The following is an 18,913-nucleotide window of genomic DNA, read 5'->3' on the forward strand; positions in this document are numbered from 1 at the left end:
TGGTGCGTCATCTTCCAACTCAGTCATTGTCTGGCGGCGCAGCAGAAACCTGACGAATGATCTCGCTGTCGTCGAGTTCTGCGCATGTTAGTACAGCAGTATCAGTACCTGTGAAACTGTCAAATGAGATGGTGTCTGGAATTGCAATGCAACCACTGCGCAGGCCTCGGCAGAACATTTTCGGCGTCAGTAGGGAGCACATCGGAAGGCGAAAAATCCTAGGCTTCCCGGCACCCGCTTGCCGGCATTCCCCAGTGCAGTCTGCGCAGGCACTGTCGGCACCATTAGACACTTGACGCGATGTTTCCGTATGCTGCGTTGCATCACCGCGACCTCAACACAGCACACAAAGCAAACATCACCACGCCGTCACGCAGACACCAGTCGCCCAAACGAAAAACATGGCCTACTCGCAGCATCGTGCATGCAGAAAGAAACAAATCAGCTGCTGGATTGTCTTGACATGGCTTACTAAGCTGAGACCGGAACTGCTGTAGCCACTCTATCGAACCAGGCAGAAACGATGATGATGAGCGGGGATTTGCAGTAGCGCCACTTCGTCAGGCAGCAAGGAGGCTCCGTTCAAAACAAAAATGGCATTCAGCAAGTTGAACCATGCACCGGTCAGAGTCGGTGCATGGTGCTCTCGATCGAGTTGGCTCAAGGAGTGTCCGAAAAATCAGACGAGAGGTTGCAAGGTGTCCAAACTTTCGGCAGTTGTGATACATTATTGTCCACGGGGAGAATGGCAGTGCAGTTAAGCAGACCGAATAATCGAGCATGTCCGAATTTTTGGAGTCCGAAAAATCAGTCGGCGACTGTACAAGCTTTTTGCATTCCACTTGCACAGTAATGCAGCTGCAGCATCTGGGAATCAAACCTGCTCAGTCATACTCAGTACCAGCTTGTCAGCAGTGTGGATACAGATGAGCGAGATCATTTTCCTGAATAAATTTCCGGAGGCCTCTTGTGTGTAGTGGCAGATATTTTGGGGGTGTATTCTCACCTTTGTTCCTGCTGCTAATTAGCTATTCTTTAGGCCTGCTTGTGCACTGCGGTTCATATAAAAAGTGATCATTCTTAAGTTTTACAAGAATTTTTAAAATCATGTGTGACACATAGCATAATTTCATTCCTTGAGCTGGAATATTCAGAGGCGGACATTACCTGCACAAGAAATCGAAACACATGATCAACTTGCAGTTTACCAATTGTAGCCGGTTACTTTGCAAAGCATATCCACTAGAAACAAGTTTTGAGTATGGCATGGGTTTTGAGATATGTGCCATCAAAGTCACGGTAAAAATGCACTGCTGTTCCACTTACTTTTTTAACAAAGTGTTCTTTTATTCATTGAAGCACAATAATAACTGGAATGGCCATATATTTCATTGTACACTTTCGCAATAATTATTTCAAAACTGGTGTCATGAAAATTTATGCTAAGTGGATACGCCTTGCAAACTTACCTGCTACAATTCGTAAGTTGCAATATGTACTGTAAAATAATTAATAAGATTAATTAGTGAATTCCTGTTAATTAGTTGAACATGTATTTGGTTTGCTTCTGCGAGTAATGTCCGCCTCTTTAAATGTACCAGCTCAAGGAATGTAATTATTGGTGGTACAGGTGATTTTTAAAAATTCTGTAAAACCTAAAAATTTGGTATATGTAAATGTTGCTAATAAAACCATTTTCCATAGGTTGAAAAAGCGTAAGTGCTCGTTCCATGTTCTTTAGTCATCTTTGTCCATTCGTGCTTTCTTCACCATGGAGAATACGCCCTTAGTGAGACTGTGTAGGTTGCAAGCTCTGAGGTTTGTGTCCTTGACTCACTTGGCCCCCTAGATTCATGAAGCCCCTGCTGACGCACAGCCGTCCGACGCTGCTGGACACGCTGCCCCAGTGCTGCCTGCCCTTGGCCCATGTGCTCACCTCTACGGAGCAGCTGATGCAGGTGAGGCTGCCTCGCTCGCCGGTGTCGCCCCTTTCGCAAGAGTTCTGCCCCCTGCGCCACTCTCTGGCAGATGAACAACCGCCGTCCTCCGCGGGGCACGAGCTCCACTTGTGGCTTTGAGGAGGACGAGGGCATGCGTGGCGATGAGCCGCCGACTGGCTCGCTCAAGCTCGGCACCCATTCTCGTGACCCTTCCACTGACTCGTCAATGTCCCTGCGGGCCTCCCACCACGCGCATCACAGTGACTGCTGATGTCTTTCTCTCCTGCATTCCTCGCTGTCCTCCTCCTTTGCCTGCTGCCATCTCTGGTGCAAGCTGCTCTTCCTGCCTGCCTGCCTCCTTGCATGGCCTCTGTGACTGTGCCTTGCTACTTACCCATATTGCCCTGTTGCTGTCGTGGCATTTGTGCAGGTTCTCGCAGCATCACCGTTTCATACTACGCGCCTTATCTATAGCACAATGTGAGTGTGAACTTCTGCACGTTTGTGCAAGGAACAGCAAAGGCATGCTAGAAGAAGTGGACAAAGCAAGCACGCACTTGTCCTTGTCATCCGCTCCTTTCAGTTTTGTGTTTGCTGTCCCTGTTAGTAATGTTCTCAGTTACTGCTGGCACGACTGGAACGAAATCCTTGCACAGCTCCTCTCAGAACTGTGCCTTGCTACTTATCTGTGTTTCTTTTGTTTGGGCTCTTGGTGCTCACATGGGCTGCCACTGTGATGGTGATAACCTCTGTACTGCAGCATAATGTTTGCTCTGTGGGCTTTATGTAAAGCAAGTTTCATGTTTACAGGCTTATGGTTGTTTTGAAAACAATCAGTGTTTGGAGAAAGGCTTAAGAAGGTGGGCCAAACAACCACTGGCATTGTGGTAATGGCTTTACTGTACTGGTAACTTACAGAAATGTTTTGTATCAGCATTTCAATCACTGTTAGTATTGTTGTAAAGATACATGAGTTAATGGTTAGTCACTATGGACATGACTGGAATAATCCCAGTAATTGAGTTTGGGCCTTGTAATAGTTCCTCTGGCATTTACAGTTACTGACATGTACATGTTTTTAATAGGTGTGGTGGCTACGTTGGTCTTACTTGGGTAGAAATTTTGTACAATATCTTTATCTGCGCTTATCTAGGAATTATTTAAAGCAAAATGCCTGTAGCATATCAGCATATCAACGGTGGACAGCACACCAGAACTGAAAATCAGCAATTTATGTTGTTATGAAGGAAGTACCGTTTTCCTGTTTCTGTTGTCAGAATTTGTTTATGTAGCCATGCCACAGTTGCGTATTGTTAGAGACACTCCCGTGCGATTTGTCTTGCTCTGTGAACATGGGATGATAGGCCACCTGTTCTGGACCTCTATATCTGAGCTGCTGTTAGACATTGCTATATTTATTTTTAGGGTGTTTGCTTTTTAACTGTTCTGCTTTCTCTTTGCTTCAATTGGAAAAGATGCTGCCTAATCTGCACTTGTCTGCTGCTTGCTTGTTAAATGCACATGCATGTAAACGTACGTCAGCATATCTAAGACTAGTGCATTTGCCCTTGTAACCGCTTCATTGCCAACATTTTATTTTTGTTCTGCTCATTTTTATGTTGTATATGACTTACTGTTAAGCCTTAAAGATTTGCTTTAATGCTTGTCTATTTCTGCTTTGCACGATTTTCCTCTGAGCAGTCACTAGTGGTGTTGTGTATCAGGAAAAATTTCATCCGAAGCTAAAAAAAAGGATTGGCTACAATGGAGCATAGTTATACTGCCATGAGGGTGTGGCTTGTGTTTCGGCAATAGAGTTTAGTGAACTTAGTGAAGTAAGCTGCACAATGCGTCAAGTTTCACTTTCGTGCTAAGTGCCATGCTGCCTTGGCGACCACTCATGCCCTAAGAAAAATCATGTTGCACGGAAAGATGGTAGTCTTTAGGAGGCTTAAAGCTCTTTGATATTCATCACTTCCTTTAGATGTTAGTGCTGCAATGGGGTTGGAAAGGTGGTCGTACAACTCTGTCAGTTTAACACCTAGAAAGTTCCTTGTTTTGATAACTTGCATACACCTCCAGAGCACAATTTGAGGGATCTGAAATGTATAATGATATATATTTGCTTGTAAGGAAGTCGCTATCATTGTGAAAAAAACATGCATTGTTTGCATGTCTTCTAGTCATGTTTGGGATATCTCTTTCATTACATTCATTAAATAAATTAAAGGCAGAACAATGATGTTTAATATTTAACGTGTTGCAGTTTGTCCATTCTTGGTGGTGCCTGCCATGGAGTTCAGGAAATATGTGATCATTTCTCATAGTTACATACCTCTTGGCTACGAAGCACAGCCTCATATGGCTGGAATGGGTGCAGGCAGAGAAGGCACACAATGACTGAATTGGCTAGCAAATGGCAGTGTTTGTTGTGACAGTGTAGTAATAGCATGGTATTATGAAAGTTACCAGTTTGCCAATCAGTACTGCTGTTTTGTATCTTCTCTGTTCATCCTTGCTTTCATTCGGTATTGCCATCTTCCACGAAGCCATGATTGGTGTTGCAGTTGTAGGATGTTTGGCTGTCAATAGTTTAATTCAGTTTAAGTTCACAAACTGAAATTTCATGTGCTAAGCCACATAGGTTAATTGGTGTAAAGGATTGATTGGTGTGAAGGGTTTGACTTGTGTGAAAATTCGTGTGATATTGATTGGTGTGAAGGAGGCAGCATGCTGTTTCTTAGCAATGGTGCTGCTGCCACGTAACTCTCTTGTCAGTCTTCTACTGATATGGGAAAGGTAACTTTTTCTTGCACTGTCATGAAACTTCTAAGAGGCAACCACAGGCATGCAATTTTTAAGCGACAGCAACATTTGACATGACAGGAAGACCCTGTAGTGTGTCATGTCACGATGTGGTGCAACCACACGGACACAACTTTGTGAAATTAAGTAGAGACAAATTTTCATTGTTACCCAGTCAAGTACAATCATGCGCCCATAAAAAAATTTCAAATGTACCACAATGCAAATGTTTTAACCAGAGTGTACTAGTACTGTATACCTATTTGAATGTGCCATCATTGTGACTAAAGAAAACATTCCATGTCGCCAGTGCTAGGTTCTGTGGCACCATCTGGTAGGTAGGAATCAAAACATTTGGGTGGTTTTTCTTGTCGTCTTAGGTCTACAGCTTCGAAACATGCATCTGTTCTTACTTAAAAGGAAGAGGTCTGGACACCGACCAAAATGGTTTAAAATAGTAATTTACGTTTTGGCTCCCCCATGGGAGCCTTGTTCACAATGAAACAGGCGAAATTTAAATAACCAATTTAAACCATTTTGGTCGGTGTCCAGACCTCTTCCTTTTAAGTATGTATCATCACGACCAGACAAGCTTCCGTCATACTCTTGACTTCAAACATCTGTTCTATTTAAAAAAATAAAAAATAAAATAAAAAACTAACCCAGACATTGCAGATCTTTTGTACTAAGCGGGAGGTGAGACTAAGCAAAGGCTACTTTTACCATTTACTGTGGAATCTCATTGATACGATCTTCATGGGAACCGCAAAATGAAATGCATCATCTGAAAATTGTATTATACAAAGCAAGCTCCAAAAAGTATGAAAACAGGCTTACAAAGTGACAAACTCAATAGCAAATGTTTGTGTGGTGTCTAGTGATACTGCTCTGCATAACACATTATGCGAAGCAAGCATTTTTTCTCCAGTGTGGCTGGGGCTTAAAGGGACACTAAAGAAAAATACAGAGTCAAGCTAAAGTGATAAATTAGTGCTAGAGAATCTCTAAGGCGTCAATATTATTGCGAACAGAGCCTTATAATAAACGAGAAATCAAGCTAAATGCACGACATGATTAGAGACTCCGCCGGGACATTCAAGCAGTTATCCGATGACGAAAGCACTCCTCAGTTAAATCCTGACACTAGTACTCAAGTACTCGTTGCAAAAAACATCCTCGTATTGTATTATAAGATGAAATAAAATTCTACTTGTCCAGTTCCATTTTATGTTTAGAATAAAGAACTCATTGAAATTACCATTGACAATAACACGGGCGGTCGAAAGGTTTCGTTTTCACTCGACTCTACGCCACCCACGCTTTCATGTTTGAGTGCTTTCCTGATTGCGTAGTGCTGCGGTGGTTTTGCTGGCTTGCGAAACTCGTTCAAACTACAAGTAGCACAGAATTGAATTGATGTGATGTCGCGGGATGCCCGAACGGTCTACTCCACTTGACCAAAAAGCAGCTGCAGCGGCGAATCCGTCGCTCTGTCTTGGCTCAATGCCGCCATCTGTCGGGTGCCGTTTTACTTACTGATGGCAGCATGGATGGCAGGAAAGGGCGTTGACGGCGTATGCGACATCACCACTCCCCCGATTGGGTGGCGGTAGAATTAAATTTCGAAAAAGGTATTCGGACCCTTCAGGTACAATTTTCTTGAAAACTAAGTCTTTTCTTGGCACGAAACAAGCGTTGCGAAGTTTCTGGAAAGGTATTTAAACAGTCTACATCGACTTAGTATGTGGCTTTAGTGTCCCTTTAACACATTGTTCTTGAGCCATTGGAATGTTATTTAGGCTAGTACACTGGAATAGAAAGCTATGTGTTCTAGAAACACTAGTAAAAACCCATTTTTGCAGTCATATTCAGTTTCATGTTAAAATGCAAGTGCAATAACGATGAAAATACGTTGCTCCTATGGCACACTGGCCGGGAAAAAAAAGTATTATTCATACATGTAACAAAGAGGTTCCACTGTATTTCTTGCTGTCACGTTGGAGTGCAAGTAGCAAGAGCAAATTCAGATGGAAGTGAGTGGTGGGTGCTGCCATATCGCTACTTGTCTCTACAAGCGAAATTTTCTGGCTGGCCAGAAGCAGGCGACATGACAAGCGACGTTGGCATCTCCTCGACAGCCAAACGGGTTGCTTGTCACCATTGCTCGAAAATCGCATGCATGTGATTGTGGATCAAGCCATGAAAGCACCACTTAAAAAAAACGGAGAATTCAAAATTTTGTCACTTTATTTTACAATACTGCTTGCATAACCACTGATCACAGTTCACTAGGTAAAATTGCCCAATGTGCAACAATATTAAAATTTCAGTGGTTTTCAGTGTAGTTTGTCTGTTTTCTGAAGTTGCCTCTTCTAATTCCATGGGTATAGAGCGACTGATAGTAGAGTGACTAGTTTTGCACGCACAAAAATGTTAAGTATGTTTGCACTGGGAATTTTTGCATCGTGGCACGTACAAGCTAAACTGATACATTTTGAGATGCTTTTGCCACATCGCTCTTCTTATATTGCGATGCCCCGTGAACCACAACATATCTGAGCACTCGTGTTGTGTTTCATATGTAGAGGCCTATTGAGACAGAACTGTCAACTAGGGTATATTACAGTGTATTTTCCCTAAACAATATTGTGCAATGGTAATTTCATTCAGTTTATTGCCATTTCTCTATCATCTTTCCTGCTTCTAAGATTAGGTGATTGCACATAATTTGCATTCTTCAGTGCTTGAGCTAAGTTTTGGCGTAGGATGTGTACTCTACCTACAGGCATGCTGTAAGTGTAGCAGTGCACTCAAGTGCAAGAGAGGTGGCATGTTGCTGTTGTACAGCTTGTATATAGTACTCTTAACAGAAGAGCCATTTCCATGAGTGATTGTTTCCTATTAGGCAGCACAAGCTTGCATAGTTTGGGAATATGCCGCCAATGCTGACAATAAAGTTCAAAGACAAAGCATAACTTATATGTGTAAACTAATTAATTTCCAGCTGATTCTTATTTGTTCTCCATTATGCAACAAGCTATTTGACACTAGTGCATCGAGGATGGAAAAAACTGAGGGGAGGCCCTACCCAGTCTGTGTGCTAAAGTTTGTAGAAAGTCTCGTGGCATTTTTCCCTGTAAGGGCCATGTTGGGCACAATGGCAGTCTTGTTACGGTGATGTGTACTTATGTCTTCTACTCCGTTAGTCTCATACCATGGCAAAAGCGTCATGTGTGCAGGTTTGCATTAGTCTCCATGTTTCGTGCCATCGTGTTAGCTAGGCCATGATCTCCTGGCTGTTGTGGCCAGTCAATACCGGAAGGAGTAAAAAGTGTGAAACAAGCACGCATACATCACCATACACAAGTACCATGGCGCGGACGAAGGTTGAACGGAGAGTATTTTTGCCGTTTTCAGTGGATTCATCCTAACGGGCCATCACCGACTCAAACCGCTATGCTTCAGAATCTGTATGATAAATGCCTTGTACGTCAGTGACAGTTGTGCAGTGTTCCTGTTTTTGATAGCGGACGATGCATTTGTGTCACGCAAAATAGCCATGCGAAAGGCTGAGAAAAAAGTGGCTGCTGTGAGTAATTAAAGGATGAACCCTGCTTACCACGTAAGTCTTATCTGTGCGCTCAAGGGGCGCAGGGGAGTGAAGCTTGGCGGTTGCGGTGCGTGAGTGAACAAGGCTTGACAGATAAATGTGCACCTGCGCACCCATCAAACGGCTGATGGTCGCGTGTAGAGGGCCCAGTCAACGCGCAAGCCGCATACATACTTATGGACTGTTCAGCACTGCGCAGCAACTGTCACAGAGCTTTTTCATGAAGGTTCACTTACCGTGAGAAGAATGCACCTTAAGCCGCAGTCGGGTATCTAAACATGTTATCTTCTACTGACTTCCTCGTAGGTGCGTTGTGACTTGTCACATCCGAAACTTGTTTACTAAACCAAAGCAATACCTCAAGCCATGCCCAGCATACGTATTTTTGCTCGTAAGCTGCAGATGAGCTACTATGAGTTGATGTGTGTGATGTGTAAAGTGTGCTGCCAGTCATTGCCTGTGTATTCTTGCAGTACAATGAGGATATGCAGATTTGTTTCCACAAAAGCAGGCAAAAGTAGCGGGGACCAGCCTCATGGTCTAATTTGCAGAGTTCACTATGAACTACTTTCAGTACTATCGCGATTGTACAGCCTGGCAGGTTTGCTCGTCGTTGTTTGTTGGAGGTTAGAAATGTAAACAAAGAATCTACCATTACAAGATGGCAGAGTAAAGCCAACTTTCGTTGTCACGTAGGCTTCAAGAGTGACGTCGGGACCTCCCCTCAGTTTTTTCCTTCCTCCATGCACTGGGGGCTTGGGTAGGCTTAGCTAAATCTAATACACTAAAGTTATCCAACAACTTCCAAATTTTTTTTTTTTCATTTTCTGCGCACAGTTACTTAATGTAGGGAGCTGGTTGAGCCCAAGTCCAGTTTCTGCATTTAGATTCAACAATTGGACCTAGTTATCCAAGGCCAGTCATTTACAGTCAACTCAACCTCCCTTTCAAGATGTGTGCAGAGCTTCATGGGCCAATTAACAAGCACTTATTGCTCTTTAATTCATTCATCTTACTCGTAAAGCATTAAATCATTCAAGAGAATAGCCACTTCACTATTGCAGGATGTGCCTACCCTCTGACATTAGCAGTCGGTGCATCTGAGCATGAAAACACTGTGGACATGAAACGAAACATTAGTGCATTTTGCTCACTATGGTAGTTATGGAAGGATCTTATCAATCAGGAAATCAGCAAAAGCACTTTGGACTTGAGGACCAGGAAATTCAGCCATAACCTCATCTTGAGGCTGCATCTATATTTCTATATCAGAGTTATATTGGTTCTCCGTCTTTATATTGTTCATTCAGAAATTTCATTTTCTGTGTTAAGCTCAATATGAAATTTTAGATTTGTTAGTAACATTGCTAGTGTAAAACATGGCCAGCACATAAGGGTGTATATACAGCTTGTGTCTTAGTCGTCCAATTCAAAACATGATTATAGTGAAGCCTTTTTTTTCACCTGCTGTGGTGGTTTGGTAGCTTCGGTGCTCATTTGCTTGTTGGCTTAATTCCAGGCTATGGCACAACTCTTTAAGGGGGGTAAATGCAACATGCTTGTGTGCTTAGATTGCTTAGATTAGGTGCACAATAAAAAAAAATTAAGGTAGTCAGAATTAATGCAGAGCCCTCCATGCAGTGTCTCTCATAGCCATGGCATTCCTTCAGGGCATCTACACAACTCAATCAGTCAATTAACCAATCAAATCTTTGGCCTAGTCATTATTTCCACACACATACACCTTGCATCTCCATCAGTTTGCCCAGCAGTGCCACGCTCATGGCAGAAATATTCATGCATTCAACACAATATAGCTCAACACATTATGCCACCTTATGCCAGGATATGTGGTGCTCAAGAAAGTGGCAATATTGCAAAGTTGCTGTCTTATCCCACTCCCACTGCTTTCCCTTTGACCTTTCGTCATTAGCTGCATTGAGCCTTTGTGTGCTTGGCGAGCATTGCCAGCTCATGTTCAGGCGCTTTCATCCCTCACCCCTTCACTCCTCCTTAGGAGGACATTCGGCCCCGAGACGACGACTCAGACACAGACCTGTGCCTGGACGAGAGCGACTTTCACTTGCCTGAACGCAACAGCGCCTCCTTTCGGGGATCCCTGTCCCGGGTAAACTCAGCTCTTGCTCCCCAAGTGTTTGTCATTGAGAAACAACCCTCACAGCAGCCCATCCCAGCTGAAGCCCGCAGGGCCGACCCTCCCACTGCTCCCCAGTTTTTCTCATCACTGTCGCTCGGGTCTCTGTGATAGAAAAGTGTCTTGACGTGATGCTTCTTGCTGATGCCCTACCCCCTCCACAAAGCACACCCTGTGTTGTACCAGTCAACGTCATCGCAGGTCTCAATGCATCTGCAGGCACAGAAGTTCCTGCTGCAAAGTTTTGGCAGCTCTTAGAATAGACTGTGTGCTTAGTCATGTGTTTGCTTGCCTTCCCTCACAGCAGCCCTATTTCCAGCCAATGCTGTTGCAACTATATCACTGTGTTGCTGTTGGCTCATTTTACATCCTGGCTTGGGGGCCTGTTGCTTTGAGCACTTTGTTTTCTTACAATCTCTTTTTGCCTTCCCTCTGAGACATGCTACCATGTTTCTTGATTAGAAGTTCAAAGTGTAGCTGCTTGTTTGAAATTAGCAAACAAGCCCAATTTTTGCTTTGAGGAGGCTTTTTATCTAGACACAACGAAAGAAAACCTTATTCATCTGGTAATTTAGAACCTTCACAACAGTATTAAAGTGCAGCTGAATTTCGATTACATTCATCTAAGTGATAGTTTTCTGTAGTGAGCTTTAAAATGCTGGTATTTAGAGGATGTAGTTTCCACTGATGATGAGGTTCTTTGATTGATAGTTCCTTCCTGTCCTTTCATGAAACTGTGATAATTATTGCATACCTCATTTTTTTCTTGCATCGTAAGCACATCTTGTTGCAGGAAGCAGAGCTGCATTTTTCTCTCGAATGATGGGTTGTGGACTCAGTTCCAGACAAAAGTGTTCATTTATAATTGAGCCTGAAAGGAGTTATCAAAACAGTTGAACCATTCCTCCTTGTTAGAGCATCTGAACCTGTGCAAAACTTGTTTGGGGTAGTGATGTGATAAAGTTAGGGGCGTTATCATGGAGATTCAATAAAGCATACTGTGTTGTGCATGCTATTTAACCATTGTGCTATATATCGCAGCCTTTTCTAGTGTTCACTAAGTACAACTAGCACAAAATGAGACAAATACGGTTTAGCTGACCTTGTATAGGTATACGCCATTTAGCACTACTTTGCATAGTGTATTCAATATCAGCTATCCTTTTACGTGCGACATCTACAGAACATCTAAAGTACAATAGATTTCAAAGGCGCAAATTACATTAACTGTGTAGGCACAATATTTCAACCTGGGATGTTAATTCTGAAGCCATAGAAACCAACTTGTTCTCGGGCACAAGAAGTTTCTCCTTATTATGCCCAGTTTTTATTCATTTATTTTTTAATATGCTGTGGTTGTCGAAAGAGTGCGAATTGCATCAAATTGTGTACCTTGAGGTAGGCGACTAAGATTGTATGCACTGAGCCTGAAGCTTGCATTTGAAATGCTTGAAAGAAGTCTTAACCGGCTTGATCTTAGCAGGATTTTAAAGATGTTTTTGTGTTATTGTATCTAGGTCTCAGTCAACCGTTGTTAGTGCCTTGAAGTGTGCATGTTTTGTCGTCTTTATTTCTCGTATTGCAGCAATATAGCCTTGCTATTTTGTATCAGTAGTGAGCACAAATGTGGGCAGGGAACATTGCAACTGTGTGAGAGTTGCATTGTGGCCATACAACATGGCAGCCATACATAAAATCTGATGTTTTGTGATGTTACTTGAGCTGTTGATGGAAGCGCAACAAACGCGTGTGATAAATTGTTGGAAAATGATCATGGTAGGAGCAGACATTTAAGGTATATCAAATAAACATGTTTCAGTGTTCCAGGTAGAACGAAGTTCAAATTTTAAATTGCAGTCTTCTTGAGTCATTAGTCGAATGTCGGTTTCACAGAAACTGCAGTCATGGAGCCTCTGCAATTGAAAGTGTTATTGCTCTTCATAAAGTATTCATTCCTATTAGAGAGCTAGTGAGTTGCAAGAGCAATACCTCAATATCTTGAAAGCTCACAATTTTCAGCAATATTTTAATTAAATTTGACAGCTATGTCAGAACATTGCTTTTGTTGGACAACTCACTGTTTTATTCTATGCGATGGATTTTATGAAAATTGGTTTTTGGATCCTGCAGCTAATTTTTGTCCGTTCCAGTGTATTTTAAGGAGTTCTAAGCACGGAGTGTTCATTCTGGTTACATTAGTAGTCATGCTAAAACCTAATTTGCATCTTGTTTTGTGCTGTTTGTACTGTGATAAGACTTAAGGGCTAGCTCTCAGGTCATACTGCATAGCTGGGACAGTACAATTCTTCTTGTGTAAGCTTTCTGAGCATGCTTCGATTACCATTTTTACCAAGGTACTTGTATAGTATAGCCTTAGGGAGCATATTCTTTAATCAGTAAATGCATTTTTGTCCTGTTGTAAGCACTTTTAGGGGGTAAACCTACAATGCAAAGAAAACAACTTGGGACATGAGGAAAGCTATTTAGAACTCAACAGAACTAATCCATTTGCCAAACAAAAGACAAAATAAAGATTTTGTTCTCCTACAACTGAAAGTAGTTCAGACTCTGCTGCTGAAAGTATAAAAGCATCTATTGCAAGCCAACACAAGCAATCTGTACACGAGCAGCGGAATAGCTTTATTCTTTGGAGGATTCTTGATTTGAATGCACCAATAATAGTTCCAAGGTGCAGTTGACATTTTCACTGAGCTTGCCCAAAGCAAAAAAAAAAAAGCAGTTATACCTCATGCATAGTGTAGGATGTCTGGTGCATATCCTCGTACATCCACATCAGACATCCATCAATCTTGGAAGCCACATTAAATGCTAAGCTTTTGTATTCAAAGGTGCCAGGACTTCGTACATCGTGTAATGGAAGCTGCAAATAATCAAGAAACTGAGGGATCAAAAGAAAATGTTGCCTGTGTTGATGAGTTTACACAAAACAAAAATTGTCAAAGCTTGGCTTGATCAGGACAAGAATTCCCTACCTTATGGGCATGTGCTCTTCATACTGAAGAAATAGCAAGAACTGTTATGCTGTGGAGTAAGGGCAGTGAGTGAAGATTATCACAACACGAGCATGGTCGGCATGATGTTCCAGGTTCTTAGTGCTGCCAACTTCCAAAGCCAGCTTTCCCCTAACTTGGATAAAAAGACATTCCCTAGATTTCCCTACATTCTTGCAAAATGTGGTAACTCAGTTTCTCAATATAGTTTGTGTTAAGCAAGCAAACCGGAAAATTTAGTCTAAAATTTATTTCTAAGCTTGTTTTTAGATGTTCACATAATGAAGTCACTATACTCAAGTGGAAAACATGTCGCAGTTGTTCTGCTAACACAGCCTCCTGCTTGAAGCCATATTTACAGAATTCACAGAAAAAGACGTCTGCACGTATAAGCTACTTCACCGCTCGAACTCGAAAGATGTGAATAACTTTCTTAATGCCGTGCTAACGTAGCGCCACCACACTTATGCACTCTCGTGTCATTTCCAGCAAAGCACAAAGATATACAGCAAATTTTTTTTCTTTCCTCCAAAGCAAAACTCTCCTAAGCATATGACCACTGAGACTCTGTCCATGCTTGCTCTGCCTGTGGGTGATTCCTGGTAAATTATAGTAAACGTGTGCATAGTCTGCTGCTTAGTGCAATGACCACATTGTCATGCTCAGTACTGGGTATAAGTGTCCTCTTATGCCCAGATTGGCTCGTGCTGCTTTGTTTTGTGTTCCAGCATATGTTTGTTTTGGTGGTTACAGATAAATATTTCATTTAGAGTGCGCACATTGACTGCTCAGCTTAAGGTACAATCAGCAACATTGCTGCAGCTGCACTTCGTTGAATGGGCCACCACGTTCATACACTGTCATTTGCTGGACGAAATGCGTTCACTGCGCTGCTGTATGATCAAGTCATAGTGCGCATGCTAATGCGAATGTAATTTGCAAGTGACTGAAATCAAAACACAGTCACATCAGTAGTTTCACTGTTTCAATGTCTTAGTGTGAAATTTCCCTAGATTTTGAGAAATCGGACAATTTTTTTCAACAGTGCCTAAAATCCCTAGATTTATGGAAACTTCTGTACAGTTAGCAGCACTGCACGTACTTGTGGCAACATGGTGACCAGCATAAATGAAGACATGTTCTCAAGAATTTTGAGACCAATGTGTACAGCTAGTGTTGACCGTTTCTGCCATAACCATTACCTGGTTTTGACATCTTGTCATGAAATGGTGTGGTAGGTGTGATGTAAGATACATTGAATTTTTCAAAAACTGTGCCGTGAAGGCGCCAAAATTAATGTAATGCTTACACTTAAGAGCTCCAGATGTGGTGTAGTGTGTTAAACTTCTCATGGAGGCTTTGTTAGTTTTCCTTATTTGTGAAAATATGAAACATAGTGATGCTCAGGTTGTCTTGTGATTCACTGTAAAAGTTATAGCCCCCCGTGTTAGAATTTCTTTGAAATAGGGATTGGCTACCAAAGCCTTTGATTTTCATCTGATGGAGCAATAAACAGCCAAGTTTTGTGTACTGTTTTTGAAGAAACAGTTTTAAAAAGAAAAATGTTTTCTGGTGGAGTGTAATCCTTGTGCAACCAATTTTCCTTTGTAATGGCATTTTTATGTTCTTTAGGCCTTTTATACAAGCTAATTGAGCATTATGGGGTGTCAACTATTGCTACCAAAAACTTATAAAATATAATCTAGCCAAGCCCTGCAATTAAACCTACATTGCCTGTAAACTAAGCACAGGGGAATTTAAATATGCAGTTGGCATTTTTGTAAAACCATTAGTGTTCATCTCTCAACTGTTGACTGCATTAAGCATGCTGGGTGTTTCTCCGAAGTGCAACCAATTCAATTTCAGTGTATGTAACACATTTGCAGGCTTTAAATTCAAATGCTATTTATTGGCAGTATGTTGCTGAATGTCTTACAAATTTTAATCTGGAAATTCAAACACAAATTAAGACACGGTAATTAAATATATTTCAGTTCAGTGTTCCTTAAGCAAAGTGGCCTCTTCGTCGCTTCCATTGACCCTTGAACACACCTCGTAACCAACACCCAAGTCCTCTGAATCTTTCATTAGAAGTTCTACTGCATTGCTCAAACATATCTGTGACTTCTTTGCTCTGGTCTGCTATGTTAGAAAACAAGAGATGCAAAATGATGACAGTCGATAAGCTTTGTCACGCCATTTGTCATATAAAAGCAAAACATACTATAAAATTTTAGTTTGATCGAATTCTGAGTAGATAGTGCAGTGAGTTATGGATGTTTCATGCCCATGAATTATCTTGGATACAGTCATGAGTGTGCATCAGCAGGCAGGCACAGCACATGAAGGGTTTAAATTGCCCATAGACCTCTGTTAATGATAGTATCTCTGGCCATCTAATGCACTGTATATCTCTGCCTTCAAGCAAACTAGAAAGTATTTGTTGAAAGATCAGCATCTGTGCTTGGTATTGGTAGGAGCGTATCTCTGCCACCATACTTCTCTTACATGCATTTGCAAATTTCTTTAAAAATGCTCTGCAACAAACCTCCTCGTTCTTTCTGGCGTCTCAGTACTTCCTGGTACATATCCCATGTGTCGCGAGATATTGCTGTGGGTTCTGCACTGCCATCTAACATGAAAGCCACAATCGTTTGGTTCGTTTGAACGCTTCGGTGGAGCTTGCTCGCTCGCTGTTGGGAAAATTAAAAAAGTAAGAAAGCCAAAGTATGGTTGCCCATGAGTGGGTCAAGTATTATGAGCGCTGCATGTGCCGCACGTGGTTTGCATGAATACATTTGTAAAGGTGAAAAAAGAGTGTCATTGGAGGGAAGCAAGAAAACAGCAAAGTCGGCAGGATGCTTTGCAGGGCCCCAATAGTGTCTCAGTTTATGAATAACTTGCTCTAATGACTAGTTGCTCTTTACTGACCTTGCAAGTTAACAATTTCTGAAATGAGGATTGTACATGAGGACACTATGGATTGGTAAGCTTGGGTGTTTGTTCTGTATTGCGGGTCAGAATGTATCTTATAATTGACTCTTACCTTTTCCTTTTGACCTTATTTTCTTTGCGCTGTTGTGTGCACTTAATGTGTGCATGCTAGACTGTGCGGTAAAGCGCGAAGCGGGACAGGGGACGCAGGAAAAAATGAGGACAAGCGCTTTATCTGTCCTCTGACCTTTATCTGTCCCTCTGTTTTTTCTATATAACACCTTGTATCAAGCAGTAAAATTGCAGTTGGAAGTAAGCGCGTGTCCTTGTTTTTTACTGTGTTTCCTCTCCCACTTCATGCTGTACCACATAGTCTAAAATGTAAAACCAACTAGCCCAAACCATCACCTTTCTAGGTGTGCATGCCTTTGCAGTCAAACTTGCTGTCAAACTTTTTTTTTTTTTGTACAGGGATGTTAATCATTCCAAAGAGACAAACATGATTAGATGTCCATGTTGTCAGTGTTAGATTCCTCTCCTTTGTTCACGTTATCTGCCCCAAGAAGCTTGAAACCTGGTCACGAATACTACCTTTTGACATGTACAATCGCCTTTATTTATTTATTTTACCTGCATTTTTTTGTGTACCTTTTATTCTAGTCTTCTGTTTCTTGTTTTTCTTTCTTGGATGTTGCATGATGTGATGACTAACGTTTTTGACTGTAGAAGCAGTGTAAAACCCATACCCAAGTGTATATTCATGCTATATTTTGAATGCTCACACATCTTTCTTGTGGTAAGCGTGTCAGCATTTTATTTGAGTACTGCAACATTTTAATTTGCTTTTACTAGCTTAGTACCCAAACTTTGCGAAATTCCTACAAAGTAACAATGATGCTTGCAAAATATTTTATATTGTTAAGAGGGAAATGACTTTTTGCAGTAGATGATCTTTTGCATTCTTTATAATTGCTATGGTGCTTAAGACTGCTGATAAATCTAATTTTTGCATTCTATTGAGTGCACTACATGGTAAGCATTCGTGTTGCATACTGGTTGGAATTCCCTTTTCTGCTGTGTATTGTGCCAACTCTAGCTTGTACTTTTGATTATTACTTTTTAGTGTGTTGGTGTACTTTCATACTGCAGGTGGTTTCTTGAAATGCTTGTCTGCTGTAGGAAGTTTTACTCAGTCTCTATGTTCAGATACAGTTGAGCTCACTTATGCTGGTCCTGAATTCTTATGATCTGAATTTTTATAACTGCTAGGATGCGGCATCTTGGATATAGTGAGCATGTTTTAACTGATGATTAAGTTGGAAGATGCTGCCTCTTATCATCCAAAAATGATGTGCTTGTCCAGTTGCCAAATTTCCTCCTCGATTCTTGTCATTTGGTCATTGATTAGGACGTTGCACATTGGGCAGGGCTCTACTGTATTTTTGGTATCGCATAGCTAAGCATCGATTTCCATGAAAAGTGATTCCATTATTGAAAAAAGACCACTTGCATTACTCACATTTAAAGACCACAGTTTGTCACATCTTCAGCTTACTTTTGGAAGTTAGCATATTAAGAACAATGTGTAAAATGAGCTGATCTTGTGTTGTGATCAGATTCACTATAAATGGGCTTGGCTGTACATAGACTGCTTCACTGTAGTCCAGCCCAAGCAGGAATGTTTTTTTTTTCTAGGTGGCATTGATGTTGATGCCAAACTATTGATTTCTTGTTTTGCTTTGTTGCCGAGAAAAAAAAACATATATAAGTGTTTGTTAGGTCTTAGTACGAGGGCGAATTAAAAAGTCTTTGCTCCTATTCTTTTTTAGCCAAATTATGGCTGTAAATGCGAAGTCAACATATCCATTCCCAGCGGTGGATCTTTCTTGAACTGGCCTGGCATTATCTGCCAGTAGCTCCGCAGCATGGCACTGCTGTCAGTTGTTGAAGATGGCAGTTGTGCTTCACATGTTCGTGGCGTACAAGCAACGAAGTGTAATTAGTTTTCTGCGGAGTAAGGGACGAACACCCATCGAAATCTACAGGGAAATGCAGCCCATGTATGGGGAAAGGTGTTTCGGTTCATTGAAGAAGTTCCTGGCAGGACAGCGATTCACATGCAACGGTGAAGCAGTCCGACGGTGGTTCCACAGTCAGCTGTACAAATTATACCACAGGGGCATCTCAAATTGTAGGCAAATGTGATGTACCTTACTTTGGCTATAAAAAAATAGGGGCAATGTCCTTCTCATTCACCCTCGTAGTATTACTGCATTCAACCTGCAAGACACTGTTTATGTTCATCACAAAACATTTGTTCATTTCACTATTTTGTTTATATTACAGGTCATTTGGCGGAGCAGGCATCTGCTCTTAATGCATAGTATTTTCAGTGTTCAGTGCATGAGTAAATTTGTGTCTAATTTCTTTCTTTGTGTGCTTTTTCTAGGGTGACCTA

At 41.6% G+C, this 18,913-nt stretch overlaps 1 protein-coding gene across 1 annotated transcript in view; it reads left to right on the plus strand.

Moving 5' to 3' along the window:
• Nucleotides 1-18,913, plus strand: part of Nhe3 (Na[+]/H[+] hydrogen exchanger 3) — an 85,102-nt gene that overhangs the window by 33,978 nt on the left and 32,211 nt on the right. The window contains exons 15-16 of the mRNA XM_072286487.1: nt 1,850-1,958; nt 10,373-10,483. Coding sequence (XP_072142588.1) covers nt 1,850-1,958; nt 10,373-10,483 — 220 coding nt within the window. The remainder of the gene's footprint in view (nt 1-1,849; nt 1,959-10,372; nt 10,484-18,913) is intronic.

The sequence above is a fragment of the Dermacentor andersoni genome, chromosome 2 (assembly GCF_023375885.2).
Source record: "Dermacentor andersoni chromosome 2, qqDerAnde1_hic_scaffold, whole genome shotgun sequence".
NCBI classification, from domain to species: domain Eukaryota; kingdom Metazoa; phylum Arthropoda; class Arachnida; order Ixodida; family Ixodidae; genus Dermacentor; species Dermacentor andersoni.